General features: G+C 39.9%; 1 protein-coding gene and 1 long non-coding RNA gene across 3 annotated transcripts in view; both read right to left on the bottom strand.

The window, feature by feature from the left end:
• Nucleotides 1-14,473, bottom strand: part of LOC103505263 (thyroid receptor-interacting protein 11) — a 31,862-nt gene extending 17,389 nt beyond the window's left edge. For both annotated transcript variants that reach the window (XM_026820611.1, XM_008469588.2), the window contains exons 1-4: nt 14,424-14,473; nt 13,984-14,153; nt 13,104-13,235; nt 273-3,798 (exon numbers count right to left, since the gene is read on the bottom strand). In XM_026820611.1, the coding sequence (XP_026676412.1) occupies nt 273-3,798; nt 13,104-13,235; nt 13,984-14,153; nt 14,424-14,442 (3,847 nt within the window). In that variant the 5' untranslated portion in view covers nt 14,443-14,473. The remainder of the gene's footprint in view (nt 1-272; nt 3,799-13,103; nt 13,236-13,983; nt 14,154-14,423) is intronic.
• Nucleotides 12,003-13,085, bottom strand: LOC113465795. The gene is made up of 3 exons (XR_003390401.1): nt 13,076-13,085; nt 12,583-12,644; nt 12,003-12,127 (listed from the first exon to the last, which is right to left on the bottom strand). It is a non-coding gene; the product is annotated as an uncharacterized LOC113465795 (long non-coding RNA).
• Nucleotides 14,474-15,643: the final 1,170 nt, after the last annotated feature.

The raw sequence follows: 15,643 nt of genomic DNA, 5'->3' as shown, positions 1-15,643 counted from the left end.
TTGAACCTTATATTGGTAATAAAGGGAGAACGGGCTCTAGTCTTGATTTTAAATCATTACATGAAAGTAAAATCAAAAAATCAAATCAAGAATAATAATAAACTGAATATTAAACAAATGAGGTAGGTACATAAGTATTCTTTAACCACGATCGAATAAACTACGGGCTAAAAAATTCCCGGAGGGACGGACCCAGCTTGTTAACTTTTATAATGTTGTAAACTGATCTCTTGTATTTACTTGTAAATGAAGATCTTTTAAATTAAACTTACTTCTCAACTCCAGTGCCTCCTTTTCAAACTGGTATTTCTCCGACAGATGTTTTTCAAGGGCTGCTTGCATCTCTTGTAGCGTCTTGTCCTTGGCTTCAGATTTCTTCAGCATTTCACTTAGCGTGGCATCTTTCTCCTTCAGAATATTCTCAATGGAAGCATTCAGATCAGGTGCACCGGTTGTGTTTAGTGTTGCTATCGTTGCATCACGTCGTGCTAGTTCCTCGTTTAGTTTGCGTTGAGTATCTTCATACACTATCTGCATTTGTTTGTACTGGGTTTCATTATCGGCTAGTTCTTTCAGTTGTGCTTCCAGTGTAAGTTTTGTTTCCATGAGGGTATTCTTCTCCAGTAATAGACTGGCGTTATCGGATTTCATTACTGAGAATGCATCTTGCAGTGATTGTAGTTCATTCTTGAGGAAGTTGCTTGCGATGGACTCCTCTTGTATTTGTTTCAACAATTCCTGCTTCTCATACTCTAGTGTTTGCATTTGGTTCTTCATTTCTCCAAGCTCTTGCTCCACCAGTGCAGCATGTGTTATCTTAGCATTGTATGTGTCCAGTTGTGTTTGCAGATCAGACAAGGTGTTGGTTTTCACTTCAAACTCATGTATCCACTGTGTTCGCTCAGCTTCTAGTCTGGCTTGGATTTGCTCTAGCTCATACACTTTACTTCTGTATTGCCCCAGTTCATTCTCTACATGAGTATAGCTCCTCAACTTATCCTGTAATTCTTTCACTTGTATCTCTAACGTCTGTATGATGGATGTTTTGCTTGCTATTTCCTCAGCGAGTTTGGCATCTAGTTCTTGTACACGTTGTTTATACTCATCTAGAATTTTCCTATCTTCTTCATGTGTGTTGGATGTTTGTTTCAACGTTTCAGTGAGTGCTTGTAGTTCTTCGTTCATCTGTTTGATAGAAATATTCTCAGCTTGAACTGATTCCAACATGGCGCTCAGTTCGGCCATTTTGTTTTTATTGAGTTGTTCCTTGGTGGAGAAATCCGTTAGTTTAGCATCAAGTGTTGATTCTAGTTCAATACATTTATCTTCATACTGTTTACATTTCTCCATGATGATAGACAGTTCAGTTACTTTGGCGTTGATCTCGTAATCTTTCTGTGCAATCAGGTTCTGTAAGTTCTCAACAACAAGTGTGTTTTCTTGTTTTACACTCTCTAGATTTTGTTTGAGTTGTTGATTTTCAATGACAATGTTATCATCAACAGGGGCTGCAGCAAGTAATGCTTGTTCCTGCTTAACAAGTTGTGTACTTTCAGCCTGAGCTACAAGTTCTGCCTTTAGTGTGTCAGTTTCTTGAGTAAGCTGTTGTATTTTATGATTGCTAGCTTCAATATTTTCATTGTAGCTAATTTCCTTCTCGTTGAATTCTTTCAATTTTTCATCCAAGTTACGTTCTAAATCTAGAATGCTACGTTGAAGGAATGCATTGTTTTCTTCAAATAAGCTGATTCTCTTATTCAAATCATTGATTTCATTATTCTTGTTATGTTGAGCGTTGTTCAACTCGGATATTTTTGCTTCCAGATCATTTTTGCTTTGGATTAATGTATTGATCTTGTCTTGGTAGTTTGTGTTCAGATTGTCTAGTTGTATTTCCAGGTTTTCTTTCTCCACCTTGATATTGTCCAATGTGTTCTTCTCATCTAGTAGTCGACATAACTCTTCTTTCTTGGATTGTAAGTTCTTGATGAGTGTATCAATATCAACACTGTCTTTACCTGTTTGGTTTTCAAACTTCTCACTCATCTGTTCATACTTTTCTTTCAGTTCTTCATATTTTCCGTCTAGTGCTTGCTTCTCTACTTGTGCTTGATTGACTAATGCTTCAACATTGATCAGTTTAGCATGTAGCTCTTGTATTTCATTGCGTAATGTTTTCTCAATACTATCGTCTACCTGATCTTTAGATTCCAGCTGTTCCCGTAGTATGCTGGTATCTTCTTCAAGTTGTTGTATTTCTTCCTCAAGACCTTTCTGTTTCTCTACTGCTTGCTCTAACTTCTTCTTGAGTTCAATATTCTCTTGACTCAACACAGTCACTTCTTCATCGAGTCTCTCTTTCTCTGCTGTTAGCTGCGCTGTGTTATCCAGAGAGTTATTCATGGGGTCTGACTCCTGCACGTAGTTGTTTTCAATAACCAAGCCTAGCTGCTCGACACGTGTTCTTAGACCTTCATTCTCTCTGGATAACATTTCTATTCTGGATTCTCTATCTTGAACTTGTTGGTCCACGGGATGACTATGGCTTGAAGTACCTTGCTGAGCTGCTTCCAGTTGTGTCTTTAGTTTGGATATGATCACTTTCTGTTCTGATAACTTTTGTCTCAGTAATCCACTCTCCTCGCGTAGTGTATTCAAGTCACTTGAGCTAGGAGATCCCCATTCATTCGTCTGCCCCCACTCACTCAACTCGTTCTCTTTATCTATTAAAGCTTGTTTCAATAGTTCTTCCTGGGATTTCAACTCAACAATGGTTTTCTCAAACTCGCTACATTTAGCACGTAGGTTATTCAATTCAGTCGAGTTCCCTGTCCCCCAATCATCACCCTCACCCCAGTCTTCCAAATCATTTTCTTTCTTTTTCAAAGCTTCTTCCACTGATAGGAGTTGTGTTTGTAGTTCAGATACTTTCTCATTCAGGACCTTGTTCTCCTGTTGCAATGTTGCCAGCTTATCATTGTCTCCTCCCCAGCTATCATTGTTTCCCCATTCTTCCAGTTCCATTTCCTTCTCTAACAATTGCTTTTGTAAGGATTCCGAATGGGTTTTCAACTTGGCAAGTGTGCTTTCTTGCTTAGCCAACTTTTCTTTGATTTCTTCATTTTCCTTCTTCAAAGCTTCGATGTCTTGCTCATTGCCAGACGATCCCCAATTATCATTGTCCGTCCATCCTTCTAATTCTTGCTCTTTTTGTTTCAAACTTGCTTCCAAGGTTTCCACTTTGGACTTCAACTCTTTCACCATAGCGTCCTGTTCCAGCTTTCCACTGACTTCTGCTTCTTTTTCTTCCTTAACACGCGTCAGATCAGCTTCCAACTTGGCAATGAGTGTCTCGTGATTCTGAATGACTTCAATCAACTCTTGTTTCTCAACAACCAATTTCTCAAGCTCTTCTTTCACATCATCGGAAGCTCCCCAGGCATCGTTGTTTCCCCATTCTTCCACTTCTGATTCTTTCTCTCTTAGAGCTTTCTCAACACTCTCCAGTTCTGCCTTTAACTTCTCAATCACTTCATCTTTCTTAGCAATAGCACTCTCGTTTGCTTTCTTGATATCTTCCACAGTGACATTTTCATCGAGATCTCTTAGCTTATCTTTCAGACTTTGCATTTCTTCCTGTAGGAATCGGTTGTGTTCAGTGAGCTGACTGATTTCGATGGCTTTCTCTTCCAGTTGATAACTGACGGATTTCTCGTCGTCTATCTTCTGTTGTAATTTGTCTTCCAATTCCTCGATACGAGAGTGAAGCTCGTTCTCCTTCGTTTTCAATTGAGATACCTGAAAGAAAAAAAGAAGGAACCTTGAACTATGTGTTTCAAAAATTGTTCTTGAGGACTGTTTAGTGACAGAAACAAAAGAATTTTTGTAATCACCAATATTTCAAATAGGTATGAGAAGATTTTTTACTTTCTATTATTTTTTTTTTTTTTAATTAAAAAGTTGGTAACTTTTAAGGATATTTTTTTCGAACATTATCCCATCAGGATAAAATCCACCCCGGGCGGGAATCGAACCCGCGGCCTAGCGCTTACAAGGCAGACGCACAACCAACTAAGCTAACTAGGCTGGCCAGAGGCTCTTTGATTCACCATATAAATAAAGTTTGGCTAGGAGACCTTGAACAGGGAGTAGACCAGCTCAAGTCCCCCAACTAAACGGGGAGCATACCTACCAGCCGGAAATTTCCCTTGCTAAAGAATTAGCACAGAAAAGTCTTAATTTGACCTAGTAACACTCGTTTTCAAAACCTTTAAAGTTAGACACGTCAATTTTTTGGGACACCCTGTAAATTCTATCTAGGAATTGGAGGGGGACCTTCCCAACGAAATTTTTATCGCTCAGTAAATACTATTAGCACCGCGAGATTCGATCCCAGTGCTGTCCAAACTTGGAACTTTTAGGATAACCGGGGTCCAAATGGGTTTAGCATAGTGCTTGGAATTTATCTAAAGTTAAAACTGGGAGGGATGGTATAGTAGAGACGTATTGAAGGTTGGGGGGCAAGAGACCAAACAGTGGTATACGGGGGAGGGGTGGATTTTTGGAGCCCGCCATATGTGTAGTAAATTAGAAAAACTAAAGTCCAAGGGGGGCAAATGCGGCCCTGGGTGTGCCCAAAAACGATCACCCTAGGGTTGATTGAGGGCTGACGAAAAACTCCGACCCCGTCTGAACCGAAGAAAAACAAATAAATGAAGTTTGTGATTTAGGTTTGATGTTTTAAATCCGGGATTTTTCTGTTTGATTTCCAGATACATTCACTTCAGAGGGAGAATGATCTGCTTATGAAAAAGTTGAACGATCAGCTACTCAGCTTGGATCAGGCTTCGCCCAGGGTAAGTTTGTTTGATTCTTTTTTAATTCCTTCTTCTTTCTTTCTTTCTCTCGTTCTTTCTTTCTTCTTCTTCGTGTGTTTCAAAGGAGTAATGTCCTCAATTTGGAAGTAGTTTTCAATTGTTCTAAGCTCAACGGGTAAGGTTCAAGACCTTAGCAGTTACAGCTCCCTCGATAAGACCTCTTAAAACACACTCACACAGACACACAAATGGTGGTCGAAATGTTGTTCTCCGATCACACCTCGCGAAACGCGTTGTAAAACGTGAGGAGTGCAAAATCGTTCTTGGAACAGGCCCCTGGTCAGGTCTAGCTAAAACCTGATAAGCTAAAACGTTTCAGACACATACAAATGGTGGTCCAAATGTTGTTCTCCGATCACACCTCGCGGAACGCGTTGTAAAACGTGAGGAGTGCAAAATCGTTCTTGGAACAGGCCCCTGGTCAGGTCTAGCTAAAACCTGATAAGCTAAAACGTTACTGATTTGGATCATAAACTTCAGAACACTACGTACGTACAGCTGAATAACTGATAACCACTAAGTACGTACAACTCACTTATCCTTGGTCATTTGAAGCTTGAGATACTCAAATTACTTACCCATGGCTGGTACTATGCTACGAGTACAAATACCTAGGTACATACTTACCTATTTAGCTACCTACCCTTTTGCGTATTGAGGGGGTTTTTTTAGGGCTCTCTTATGCCCAATCTTACTTACCTCAGAGAGTTTTCAGTTGATCAAGAGTTCAAGAAATACTAGCCTGTGTTAATCAAATGGGTAACTTCAAAGAAACCCCTTAACACTCTTTTCAATCGTAAGATCGGCTATTGTAAGTGGGCAGGGTTCTCCTGAAAGAAAGGAATTTTAATTGTGTTAGGAATATAAATGCTTGTCACAAATGTCGTTCCCCGCTCAATTCTCTACGCTAAATTTTATGTCTTGACTTGAACTCGAACCATCAACCTCCAGATCCAGAGGTTGAGGTGTTCTCCTGAAGGAGCTCTTCCATTCAATCACTTTTTTTTTTACTGTGGGCTTTCTTATAAGTAAAGCGTTGTTTTGTTTCACTTTGAGCCTTTTTTCAATAAAAGTTTGCAATGAACATACATAATGGCATACATAAAACGTCACTAGACACTTAGTCTTTCAGTTTTCAGTCTATTTTGATGCAATCAGCACAAATTATGTATTATTGTTTGCTGACTTGAGGCACGACGAATACTCGGTATTTGGTGTATTGTCAGCAGGACTGGTAAACTTGGTATCCTGCTAATTCCATAGTCAGGTGTCTGGTTACATTCGGAATATTGGAAAGTATGTTTCAAAAGTTACTGCAACCTACGTTCTAGCCTAGTTCAGTGCGTTTCACATGTGCGAAGAGAAGTGCAAAATGCAAGTTATGTCCCCTGTACTTTGGTCAAATTATTTCAAATATGTAGATATTGTAGATGTAAAAAATGCCATTTTCACAAATACTTAGCACAAATTTTTGATTTTTCACAAAAAGATAATATCTTGATAGAAGAATAGATACTATGTCTATTTATTCTTAAAAAGACATGGGTAGAGCACAAATTTTTGATTTTTCACAAAAACATATTTTGAAAGAAAATGAAATGCAGTTTCTTTGTGTTATTATATCACAACTTTGGTGCTCACTGCAGCATTGTAGGATTTTCCCAATATCTCGATAATCCTAACATCCAATGTTCACCTACCATGCTGACACCGGTCGCTATGCGCATTTATATGCCATAGCTACTCATTTTCCTCACGAGGCTGAGTGGGCCCCGCAACATCCAGTCACGGAATCAATCATTTGCGAAATAATAGAAGTTATGAAGATTCTAAATTAAGAAGAAACCATCAAAATTCCAGAAGGTACGAAGATCCTAAATTCAAAAGAAACCATCAAAATTCCAGAAGGTATGAAGATTCTAAATTCAAAAGAAACCATCGAAATTCCAGAAGTTATGAAAATCCTAAATTTAATCCTCAAATTTTCAGAAGGTATGAACATTCTAAATTCAAAAGAAATCCTCAAAATTCCAGACACAATATGAAGATTAGCTTCAAAATGAGATCTCAAAGTCAAATTGCGAACATGAAAATTTAAAATGAAGCTCAAAATGCCAGAATGTGAAACGTAAATAGGAAATAAAACAAAATTCAAAATTCAATCACCTGTGTTTTCATGTTTAGGAATGAAGGTTTTAACCCATTGTTAATTGAGGAAAAAAATCGACCTTTAGAGACCACTGTACCGGAAAATATTGGCCATAAAATTGAACCGGGAAATATTGGCCATAAAATTAAACCGGAAAATTTTGGGGCAAGAAGAAATATGACCCAACCCACACTATTTTCCTTTCAGAATTTTCAGGTTGTGACGGCAGGTAATGTGGAAATGATACAATACCTGACAATGGTCCATTTCCCGATTCCCCACCATGAAAATTCCAAAAGAAAATTACAGCTTTGTCCACCTCTATGGCTGACTGGTTAAGAGTACTAACTCCCAATCCGAAGGCAGTGGGTTCGAACCCCGGCCGGAACAAATTTCTTCATTGTGGGGCCATTTTCTCCACCTCATGTGACGGACCTCTGGAAAATTGACCACAGTTCCATTCAGTTTCTATGGGCGCAGTGGTCAATTTCCCGAAAGGAAAACACCTACACCTTTTTCAGCCAATTTTTACCGATTATAGTCAATCGGCCGTAGGTATCGTATCTTGGATGACAATCTTATCCCACAGAAAAAAAGAAAGTCCAAGTTTTATGTCAACACCTAGGTATTTTCACTAGAAAAAAAAAACTCCTTATCTCTTTATCTAGAATCTAGACCTAATACCTGTTTAAGGTAGGGGAACCTATATCAATTCTCAACTTCGATACCTATTACCTACGATACCTACCTTATTCCACTTCTATCTTTCCCCCCACCTCATTCCTAGATAAGACTCCTCCTCGGGGTAATAGTTAATAGCTCTATTAATTGTTAATTTTATACACCACTTGAGTCGGTTTTAATTTTTCTACCATAGGTATAACTCTAGAGGAAAGTTGTCGTGCCAAGTCAGTTTCTAGTGAACCGTGCCAGTGATAGGATCAGGAAAATTTTCCCAAGTGATTTTTTTTTTTGTTTGGTTTAGTTTAGTTTTTTTTTATATCAATCATCAATTTTTAGTTGGAAAGAAGGTCGTGTTTGAAAGTCGGTTTTCATTTGTGAACGAGAAAGAAGGTAAGATTTTCTGTACTGGTTTTTATTTACGTGCTTACCTATTTCCTTTTTAAGTATTAGGCAATAATAGAAAGTAATAATATCAACAGACAGATCCCTACTTTAAAATGAGAAATAATTTAACAAAGTACCAAAAAATATTTCAAATAGTTATGGTTGTATTTTGGACCGGTCAATTACGACAGGTGTGTGACAGTTTTGACTGACGGGTATAAAACCTGTCGTGAGTGGCCGGCCTTAGCGTTAGGTAACAGGCAAAAAAAAAAAAAATCTGTTTGCAATCTGATGGGTTGATTTCAAAATTTTCCAAATCGGCCTTCACATTTTCCAGATCGGCCATCAACCACTCGACCACAAAGGTGAGCATGTTTGTTATATGTCCATAATATTTTCTGGAGTCTCTGGAGGATAGTGAAATGCAGTTTCTTTGTGTTATTATATCACAACTTTGGTGCTCACTGCAGCATTGTAGGATTTTCCCAATATCTCGATAATCCTAACATCCAATGTTCACCTACCATGCTGACACCGGTCGCTATGCGCATTTATATGCCATAGCTACTCATTTTCCTCACGAGGCTGAGTGGGCCCCGCAACATCCAGTCACGGAATCAATCATTTGCATGATACAAATTTCTTGACCCCGCCGGGAATCGAACCCGGGTCTCCCACGTGCAAGGCGAGTGCAGTGACCACTACGCCATGGGAGATATCTTGAAAGAAGAATAGATAGTGTGTCTATTCATTCTTAAAAAGACATGGGTAGCGCGACACAAGTAAAAGGGTTTGTCAGGCGAAATTAATCCTTTGCCGATAAGGTTCATTCGCGGAAATGCTGGCTTTCTCCTATCCTGTCCTCCTTTTATCTTCTTGGGCTCTATTAAACTTCTTGGGAAGAAAAAAAAACTGCCTCAGTACCTACCTATTGGGTGGGCCAAATCCGGACCAAAAATTAAAATTTCTCTTAAATTTCCTGAAAACGAGAATAAGGAAAATGAACACCCTATATTGTCCAAACTCATTGTAAAATTTGGAGGTGATTTTCGAGGCAGCCTGTAGACCTGACTCAGTACTTACCTATTGTATTGTGTAGGTATCTTAGCTTGCCCATAGGTATAAGGTTTATGCGAGGTTTTGTTCAATGAAAATTCAAATTCCATTGACGTTTCTGTGAGTTGAAAATGACAATCAGCAACTATCGTGTGAGTTCATTACCTGATAGAGGGATACCGCGTCTTGTGAGTCACCCTGTAGATAATATTTAATGTAGGGACACGGAAGAGAAATCCTGTGTGCATTAATAGAGAGCAGCGTGTGAGATGTGAGGTCCTTACTCATATAGGTTCTGGAACTCTGGGTGCACCTGTTAGCTGTTCGCTTAGCGATGGGATCTTGACAACTGTTAGGTGGTCCTGAAAGTGTAGAATAGAATATACCTTGTTTATCCTGCTCGAATGGGACTAAAAAGTCCCTCTACCAAAGCAGTCTAAACAAGGTCTTATATATTTCATAGGTATAGTTTAAACATATGTAAATAAAAAACCTCCTTTAAAATGAGACTAAAGTCCCTTTACCAAAGCAGTCTAAACAAGGTCTAGTGTAGACAGCCCTAAAGGTCGGGTTAAGCTTCTACGAATCCTAAACAGATAAGGTTCGTTTTCGGACTGGCTGACTTTCTCCTATCCTGTCTTTTTCCTCCTTCGCTTTCGGGACGATAAGACCTCAGCAGTTACAGTTCCCTCTATCAAACCTCTTTAAAAAAAGGAGCAGTTATCAAAGGAGCCAGATAGCACTATGCACTAGTTCCCCTTGGATCACTGAAGCAACGTTGCTCGTGGTTGGTAGTTGGATGGGTGACCGTCTGGACATATGCGTGCTGCTGGCTTTTCCATTAAAAAAAAAAAGAAATCTTTGTCTACCTTGATTAGACTTGTTAGAACAAACGAATTGTAGTATTGTACTCGTACAAACAAGGTGTAATAGAAATCTTTGTCTACCTTGATTAGACTTGTTAGAACAAACGAATTGTAGTATTGTACTCGTACAAACAAGGTGTAATCTATTCTGGTTCTAATTCTTTTCTATGCTACACAAATGTATTCAGGATTTCCCCATATGCGCCAGAACTGAGCAATTTAACATAGAATAGTAAGGTTATACCATTTCCTTTCCATAGCTTTCTACCTACCTGAGTAATACCTATGTATGTATTCTATCTATGTGCATATCTGTGTAAATTTAGTAGAGGATGTGATGTCCTCAATTCTTCTACTTTAGGATATTTGTATGTCTTGTTTTTTGGGCCAATATTTACCAACACTTTAAAAATTTGATCTGAAAATAAACATTATTGCCAGGGTCGTAGGGCTACCCTGGGTTTCACAGTCCTAGGGTTTAGGGAATTTGACTCCTATGTATTCTAGTTTACAGTAAACTGATAGCAGTGTTTACAGTCAGTAACATATTGACCCGCATACAATTGAACACTGGCAACACATACAACCAGGTAGGTGGTACAAATATAAATTATTCAAAACTTACACTTGTTTCAAACAAAACATCATACTGACAGTCTCCAAAACTCACAACACACAAGCTTTCTTATGTGATTCAACATTTGAACAATTTGATTCCTTCAAACTGAGTAGTTTGGGCAAGGTGGCTTGCGCAACCATTTTTGCACAAGTGAATCGTAGCGTGTGGTACGCAGGCTTGAACTTTGCACAAGCCAAAAAAAAAAAACTTCTCCTGTGTTTCTCTCACAGTTTTGTGCAAACCGAGCCAGTTTGTCCTTATCTACATAAATGAGCAATACACTAAAGTATGTATATCAACATATCAGTAAGTGGTTGGGTGAAACAGCTTCTTCAAAAAAAGCCCTGCGAATTCAAATAAAACCCAACCAAACGATTATAATAATAGTAAAGAATAATTTACTCATATTATAAACATGAAGAGGGCACGCAGGGTACAGGTGTTTCGAAAAAAGGAAGAAAAAAACTTGAAACAATGTGGCACATAATGCACCTATCTTCTGAACTGGTTAATGTTAGGACGGGTGAAAAACACATCCAAGTTGCCAAGGAAGGGGTCACAAAACAATATATGAGGGTCACAGGTGTTACCCAAAAATTATAAGGGGGGCAGGTCCTGGTAACCACCGTTTTAAAGGCGACCGACACAGTGTCTATGTACAGTATTGATTGATTGATTGATTAACAAATCAACGGGTAAAACAGAACAGTATTGTACAGAAACCTATAACTTCAATCCTTACAATGGATTCTGGTACCGAATGGGACATTATTGCTATTAAAATGACCTAATGACTAATTAATGCCAAGTGAAATAGTCCGTGTGTTCGTTTAATTTTAAAACACTCCCAGTTCATTCTCTACATGAGTATAGCTACTCAACTTATCCTGTAATTCTTTCACTTGTATCTCTAACGTCTGTATGATGGATGTTTTGCTTGCTATTTCCTCAGCGAGTTTGGCATACGAGAGTTTGTTCATGAAACACGGCTTAGGTTACGTTCACAGCATCCAGATTTAAATCAGAACACTTAAAAAGGTACCTGAAATTATTCTCAAGCAATTAATCACAAATGAGCACAATAATCACTCACTAGAGGAAGAAAAACAAGATTTTCCAGGGTAGCAGAATTCTAATGGGCATAAAAAGAAATCTCAATGAACATTTTAGCCAACAAAATGTAGCACATAATGATTGAAAACCACATATTTGGGATGTCCCCTAGTAATATCACCCATACTGAAAAGGTAGAAGCGATGTTATGGACATTTTTCGAAGTGTCCAAATAATTTCGTGTGTGAGTGTGCCATCACTATTCGGCTACAGCTGAAGACTCTACAAAACAAAACTTACGTAGATCTCTGGAATGTTGCATGTCAAGCTGTTCTATGCCAGTGGAGAGATTCGAATTCTCGTCCTGTGTATTGTCGACCGCTTCTCGGAGCTGATTATTCTCCTGGGTCAACTCAGCCACGGTGGCGCTCTGAGTGGACTGAAAGTGAAACAAAAAACTCAGTAAATATCTTATATTATAAGAACAAGTTTCAAATAAAATCAGAAAAAAAAAAAACTCAATAAAAATATGTACCTACTCGTATTGAAATAAAATCAGAAAAGTAAATTTATTAGCTTCCCCCCCCTTGGAAAAAAAGGAATTTTAAATAATTATGAACATGAATTTTAAATAATTATGAACATCTTGGACTAATGCACTGTACGATTCTGAAAAGTTGTTAGATGTTCATGGCAACTGGCAACGATACGTTGAAACTTTTTTACAGTCCTTCATTTGTGGACAAAACGTTGGTACACTGGATTAATCCCCGGGAGAAGAGAGAACAAACATCGCTTTATAAACAAGAAAACACACCCCAAGGTAGTTAATATTTTTCTATTCTTAAGTCCGATTTTTAGGATAAGTTGTAAACATCATTTTCCTGGACTTACCAACTCATTTTGCAATTGACTGACTTGGGACTCCAATCGTACAATGGATTCTTGCTGCTCATCTAGATAAAATAAAAAATAAATTAATTGGTATGTAGATTTCGAAGCAAGAGCCTCTTCACGACTTTGTGGACATCACAGCAGTACAGCTCTTATTTAATTTAACCAGCAGGTGTTGTCCCAAACAGTCACCGGTTGAGACACCAACCAAGGTAACGCTAATGGCTCATCACAGTATAACTGCGAAGGTCTTTGGTGTGACGGGGGTTTTACTCCTCCATTTGGTGACAAGATACCCGCATTACCAACCTCCTCATATGAACCTCACCCTGCCTGAGTGGGGCTGGAAAAGAAAGCAATATGAGATTACCCAGATGGTCACCCATCCAGATAGCGGAATCTTTAAATTATTTATTTATTTGCACACTAAGCATCTAAGCAACAAGGCCATGTGGGAATCTTTAAGTTGAATAATGAAATGTGCATATTTTACCCAGTAACTTGATTGCCCCATATCTCACCTCTTCGTTCAAGGCGCGAATTTTCTCGTTGTAGTCTTCAACGTTAGGCATCAACTCAAATCCGTTGCGAACGGTTGAAGTCGTTGGAACTTCAGTTTGATTTCCGTTGTCGGATTTCGTTCGATTTACCACCTGAAATCAGTCGAAATCGGCATTTGTCGTTACCGCCCTAATTTATCCCTATCGCTCCTAAGACTTCAAGTTAATTTCAACTCTCCTTCTTCTTCCTAGCCTTTTCCTATTTAAATAGGGTCGGCGTTTCTCGTCAGTCTCTTCCAGGCAGCCCAATTGTGTACCTCAGGTTCAAATTAATTTCAACTAATGTTACAAGTTCAAAGTCAGATTAGGCCAGCCTAGTTAGCTTGGAAGTTAGCGCTGGGTCGCGGGTTCGATTCCCGCCTAGGATCAACTCCTGAACAATTGAGGTTCGTTCTCGGAACGGCTGGCTTTCTCCACTCCTATCCTTCTTTCATCTTCAATTTCGGAACGGTAAGACCTTTTGAGTTCAAAATAATGTCACTCTAACGTGGTCTATACCATTCTCCTGCCTCGGTGGTGTAGTGGTCAAGGAGCTCACCTGGTAAACAGGAGGGCGTGGGTTCAATCTAAGCCGAGGTATGGAATTGCATCCTCAATATAATTTGAGAGGTTGACCGTAATAATAGTAGTACCCTACTGCTGGAGTAAAGGGACTCAGCAGTCCTATGCGAGCAGTATAAATAAGCACTGTTATTACTATTACTTTTGAGTTCAAAAGATGCTGACTGCAATGAACAAGACCTGCTGTTAGCAAATGATGCGGCAATCCAATTTCTGACATGGTACATATAAGTAAGTTGAGTTCAAAATACTAACGTGGCCTATACGATTCTCTACTTACCTCATCGAATTTCTGCTTCAAATCATCGTACTCATTTTGGAGCATATCGTAAGCTTCGGATATCTCATCCGAGTTATCCGACCCTGTGGTTTGGCAAGGTTCTAGCGGGAGAGGAAGCTCAGGGTCGGTCTGCATTGCGTTATCCGCTGAGGGGGTGACAGGGGAAGGTTCTGTATAAAATAGAACAGAATAGAATATTATCCTGTTTATCAAATTAAATCCTGAATTATTTGTGGTAAAGCAGAGAGCTTTTCAAAACTTTTGACGGTACCACAGCATTACGAAGTGAATCCTTTACTATTGATTCTCATTTATCATCAATGTTTTTACTCTGGTAATGCCACCACTGGTCGCTACTCGATTACTCTACTCAATTGTCCTCACGAGGCTGAGTGCACTCCGAACTCCAAGCACAGAGCCGAATTTGTGACCAAACTTACCTTCTTTATCAGTTTGCATGGCGTTATCAGACGAAGGCGGGGGTACTTGGGATGTACTTGTGACGTTACTCCCGGCCCTAGCTGTTTAAGAACTTGTGACGTCTCTCCCGGCCCTAGCTGGTTAAGAGCTTGTGAAGGCGTAAGTCTCTACTCTACCGCAAGCCCAAGTTCGAGTGTACGATCCTTTGAAACCACAAGATCTGAGCCCGTCTGGTACCGTTCACTCTCTAATGAAACCCTTGGTTCTGACTTAAACAACAACAACCTTGAGGGGCAGTCTTCTATTGACAACTACACCACCGAGGCAGGTTACCTTTTCTCCCAAGAGTTCCACTCATAATGCTCTTGGTCTCCGCCACTTGGTATCCACTAGGCAGTCAACTCAACAGTCAATAGGTTTAGGTTTCTCCGCGTATGTAATCTATGTGTACGAACAATGAGGTGACTTCACAAGCTCCTAAACAGCTAGGGCCTGGGGTGACGTCACAAGTTCTTAAACAGCTAGGTGTCACAAGTTCTTAAACAGCTAGGGCCGGGAGTAACGGTCTCCAATCTTGAACTTTGGGCTTCGGAAGGGTAGAGACTCACGCCCTCACAATTTCTTGAACAGCTAGGACCGGCGGTGAGATCGCAATATCTCGAACTGCTAGGGCCTGAGATGACGTCACTAACCCTTAAACAGCTAGGGCCTGGGGTGACGTCACAAGTTCTTAAACAGCCAGGACCTGGAGTAACGTTACAAGTTCTTAAAGAGCTAGGGCCTCGGCTGACGTCACAAATTTTTAAACAGCTAGGGCCGGGATTGAGATCACGGGTTCGCCAACAGCTAGGGCCGGGGGTGTCGTCACATTTTCTTGAACAGCTAGGGCCTGGGGTGTCGTCACATGTTCTTGAACAGCTAGGGCCTGGGGCGACGTCACAATTTCTTAAACAGCTAGGGCCGGGAGCGAGATCACAATGTCTCGAACAGCTAGGGCCGGGAGAAAGGTCACAAGTTCCTAACAAGCTAGGGCCTGAGGTGACTTCACAAGCTCCTAAACAGCTAGGGCCTAGGGTGACGTCACAAGTTCTTGAACAGCTAGGGCCTGGGGTGACGTCACATTTTCTTAAACAGCTAGGGCCGGGAGAAAGGTCACAAGTTCCTAAACAGCTAGGGCCTGGGGTGACGTCACAAGCTCCTAAACAGCTAGGGCCTGGGGTGACGTCACAAGCTCCTAAAC

This window comes from Diaphorina citri, unplaced genomic scaffold, assembly GCF_000475195.1.
Source record: "Diaphorina citri unplaced genomic scaffold, Diaci psyllid genome assembly version 1.1 scaffold160, whole genome shotgun sequence".
Classification (NCBI taxonomy): Eukaryota; Metazoa; Arthropoda; class Insecta; order Hemiptera; family Psyllidae; genus Diaphorina; species Diaphorina citri.
The sequence above is the reverse complement of the archived record's forward strand: the minus strand, read 5'-3'. Positions and strand labels throughout refer to the sequence as shown.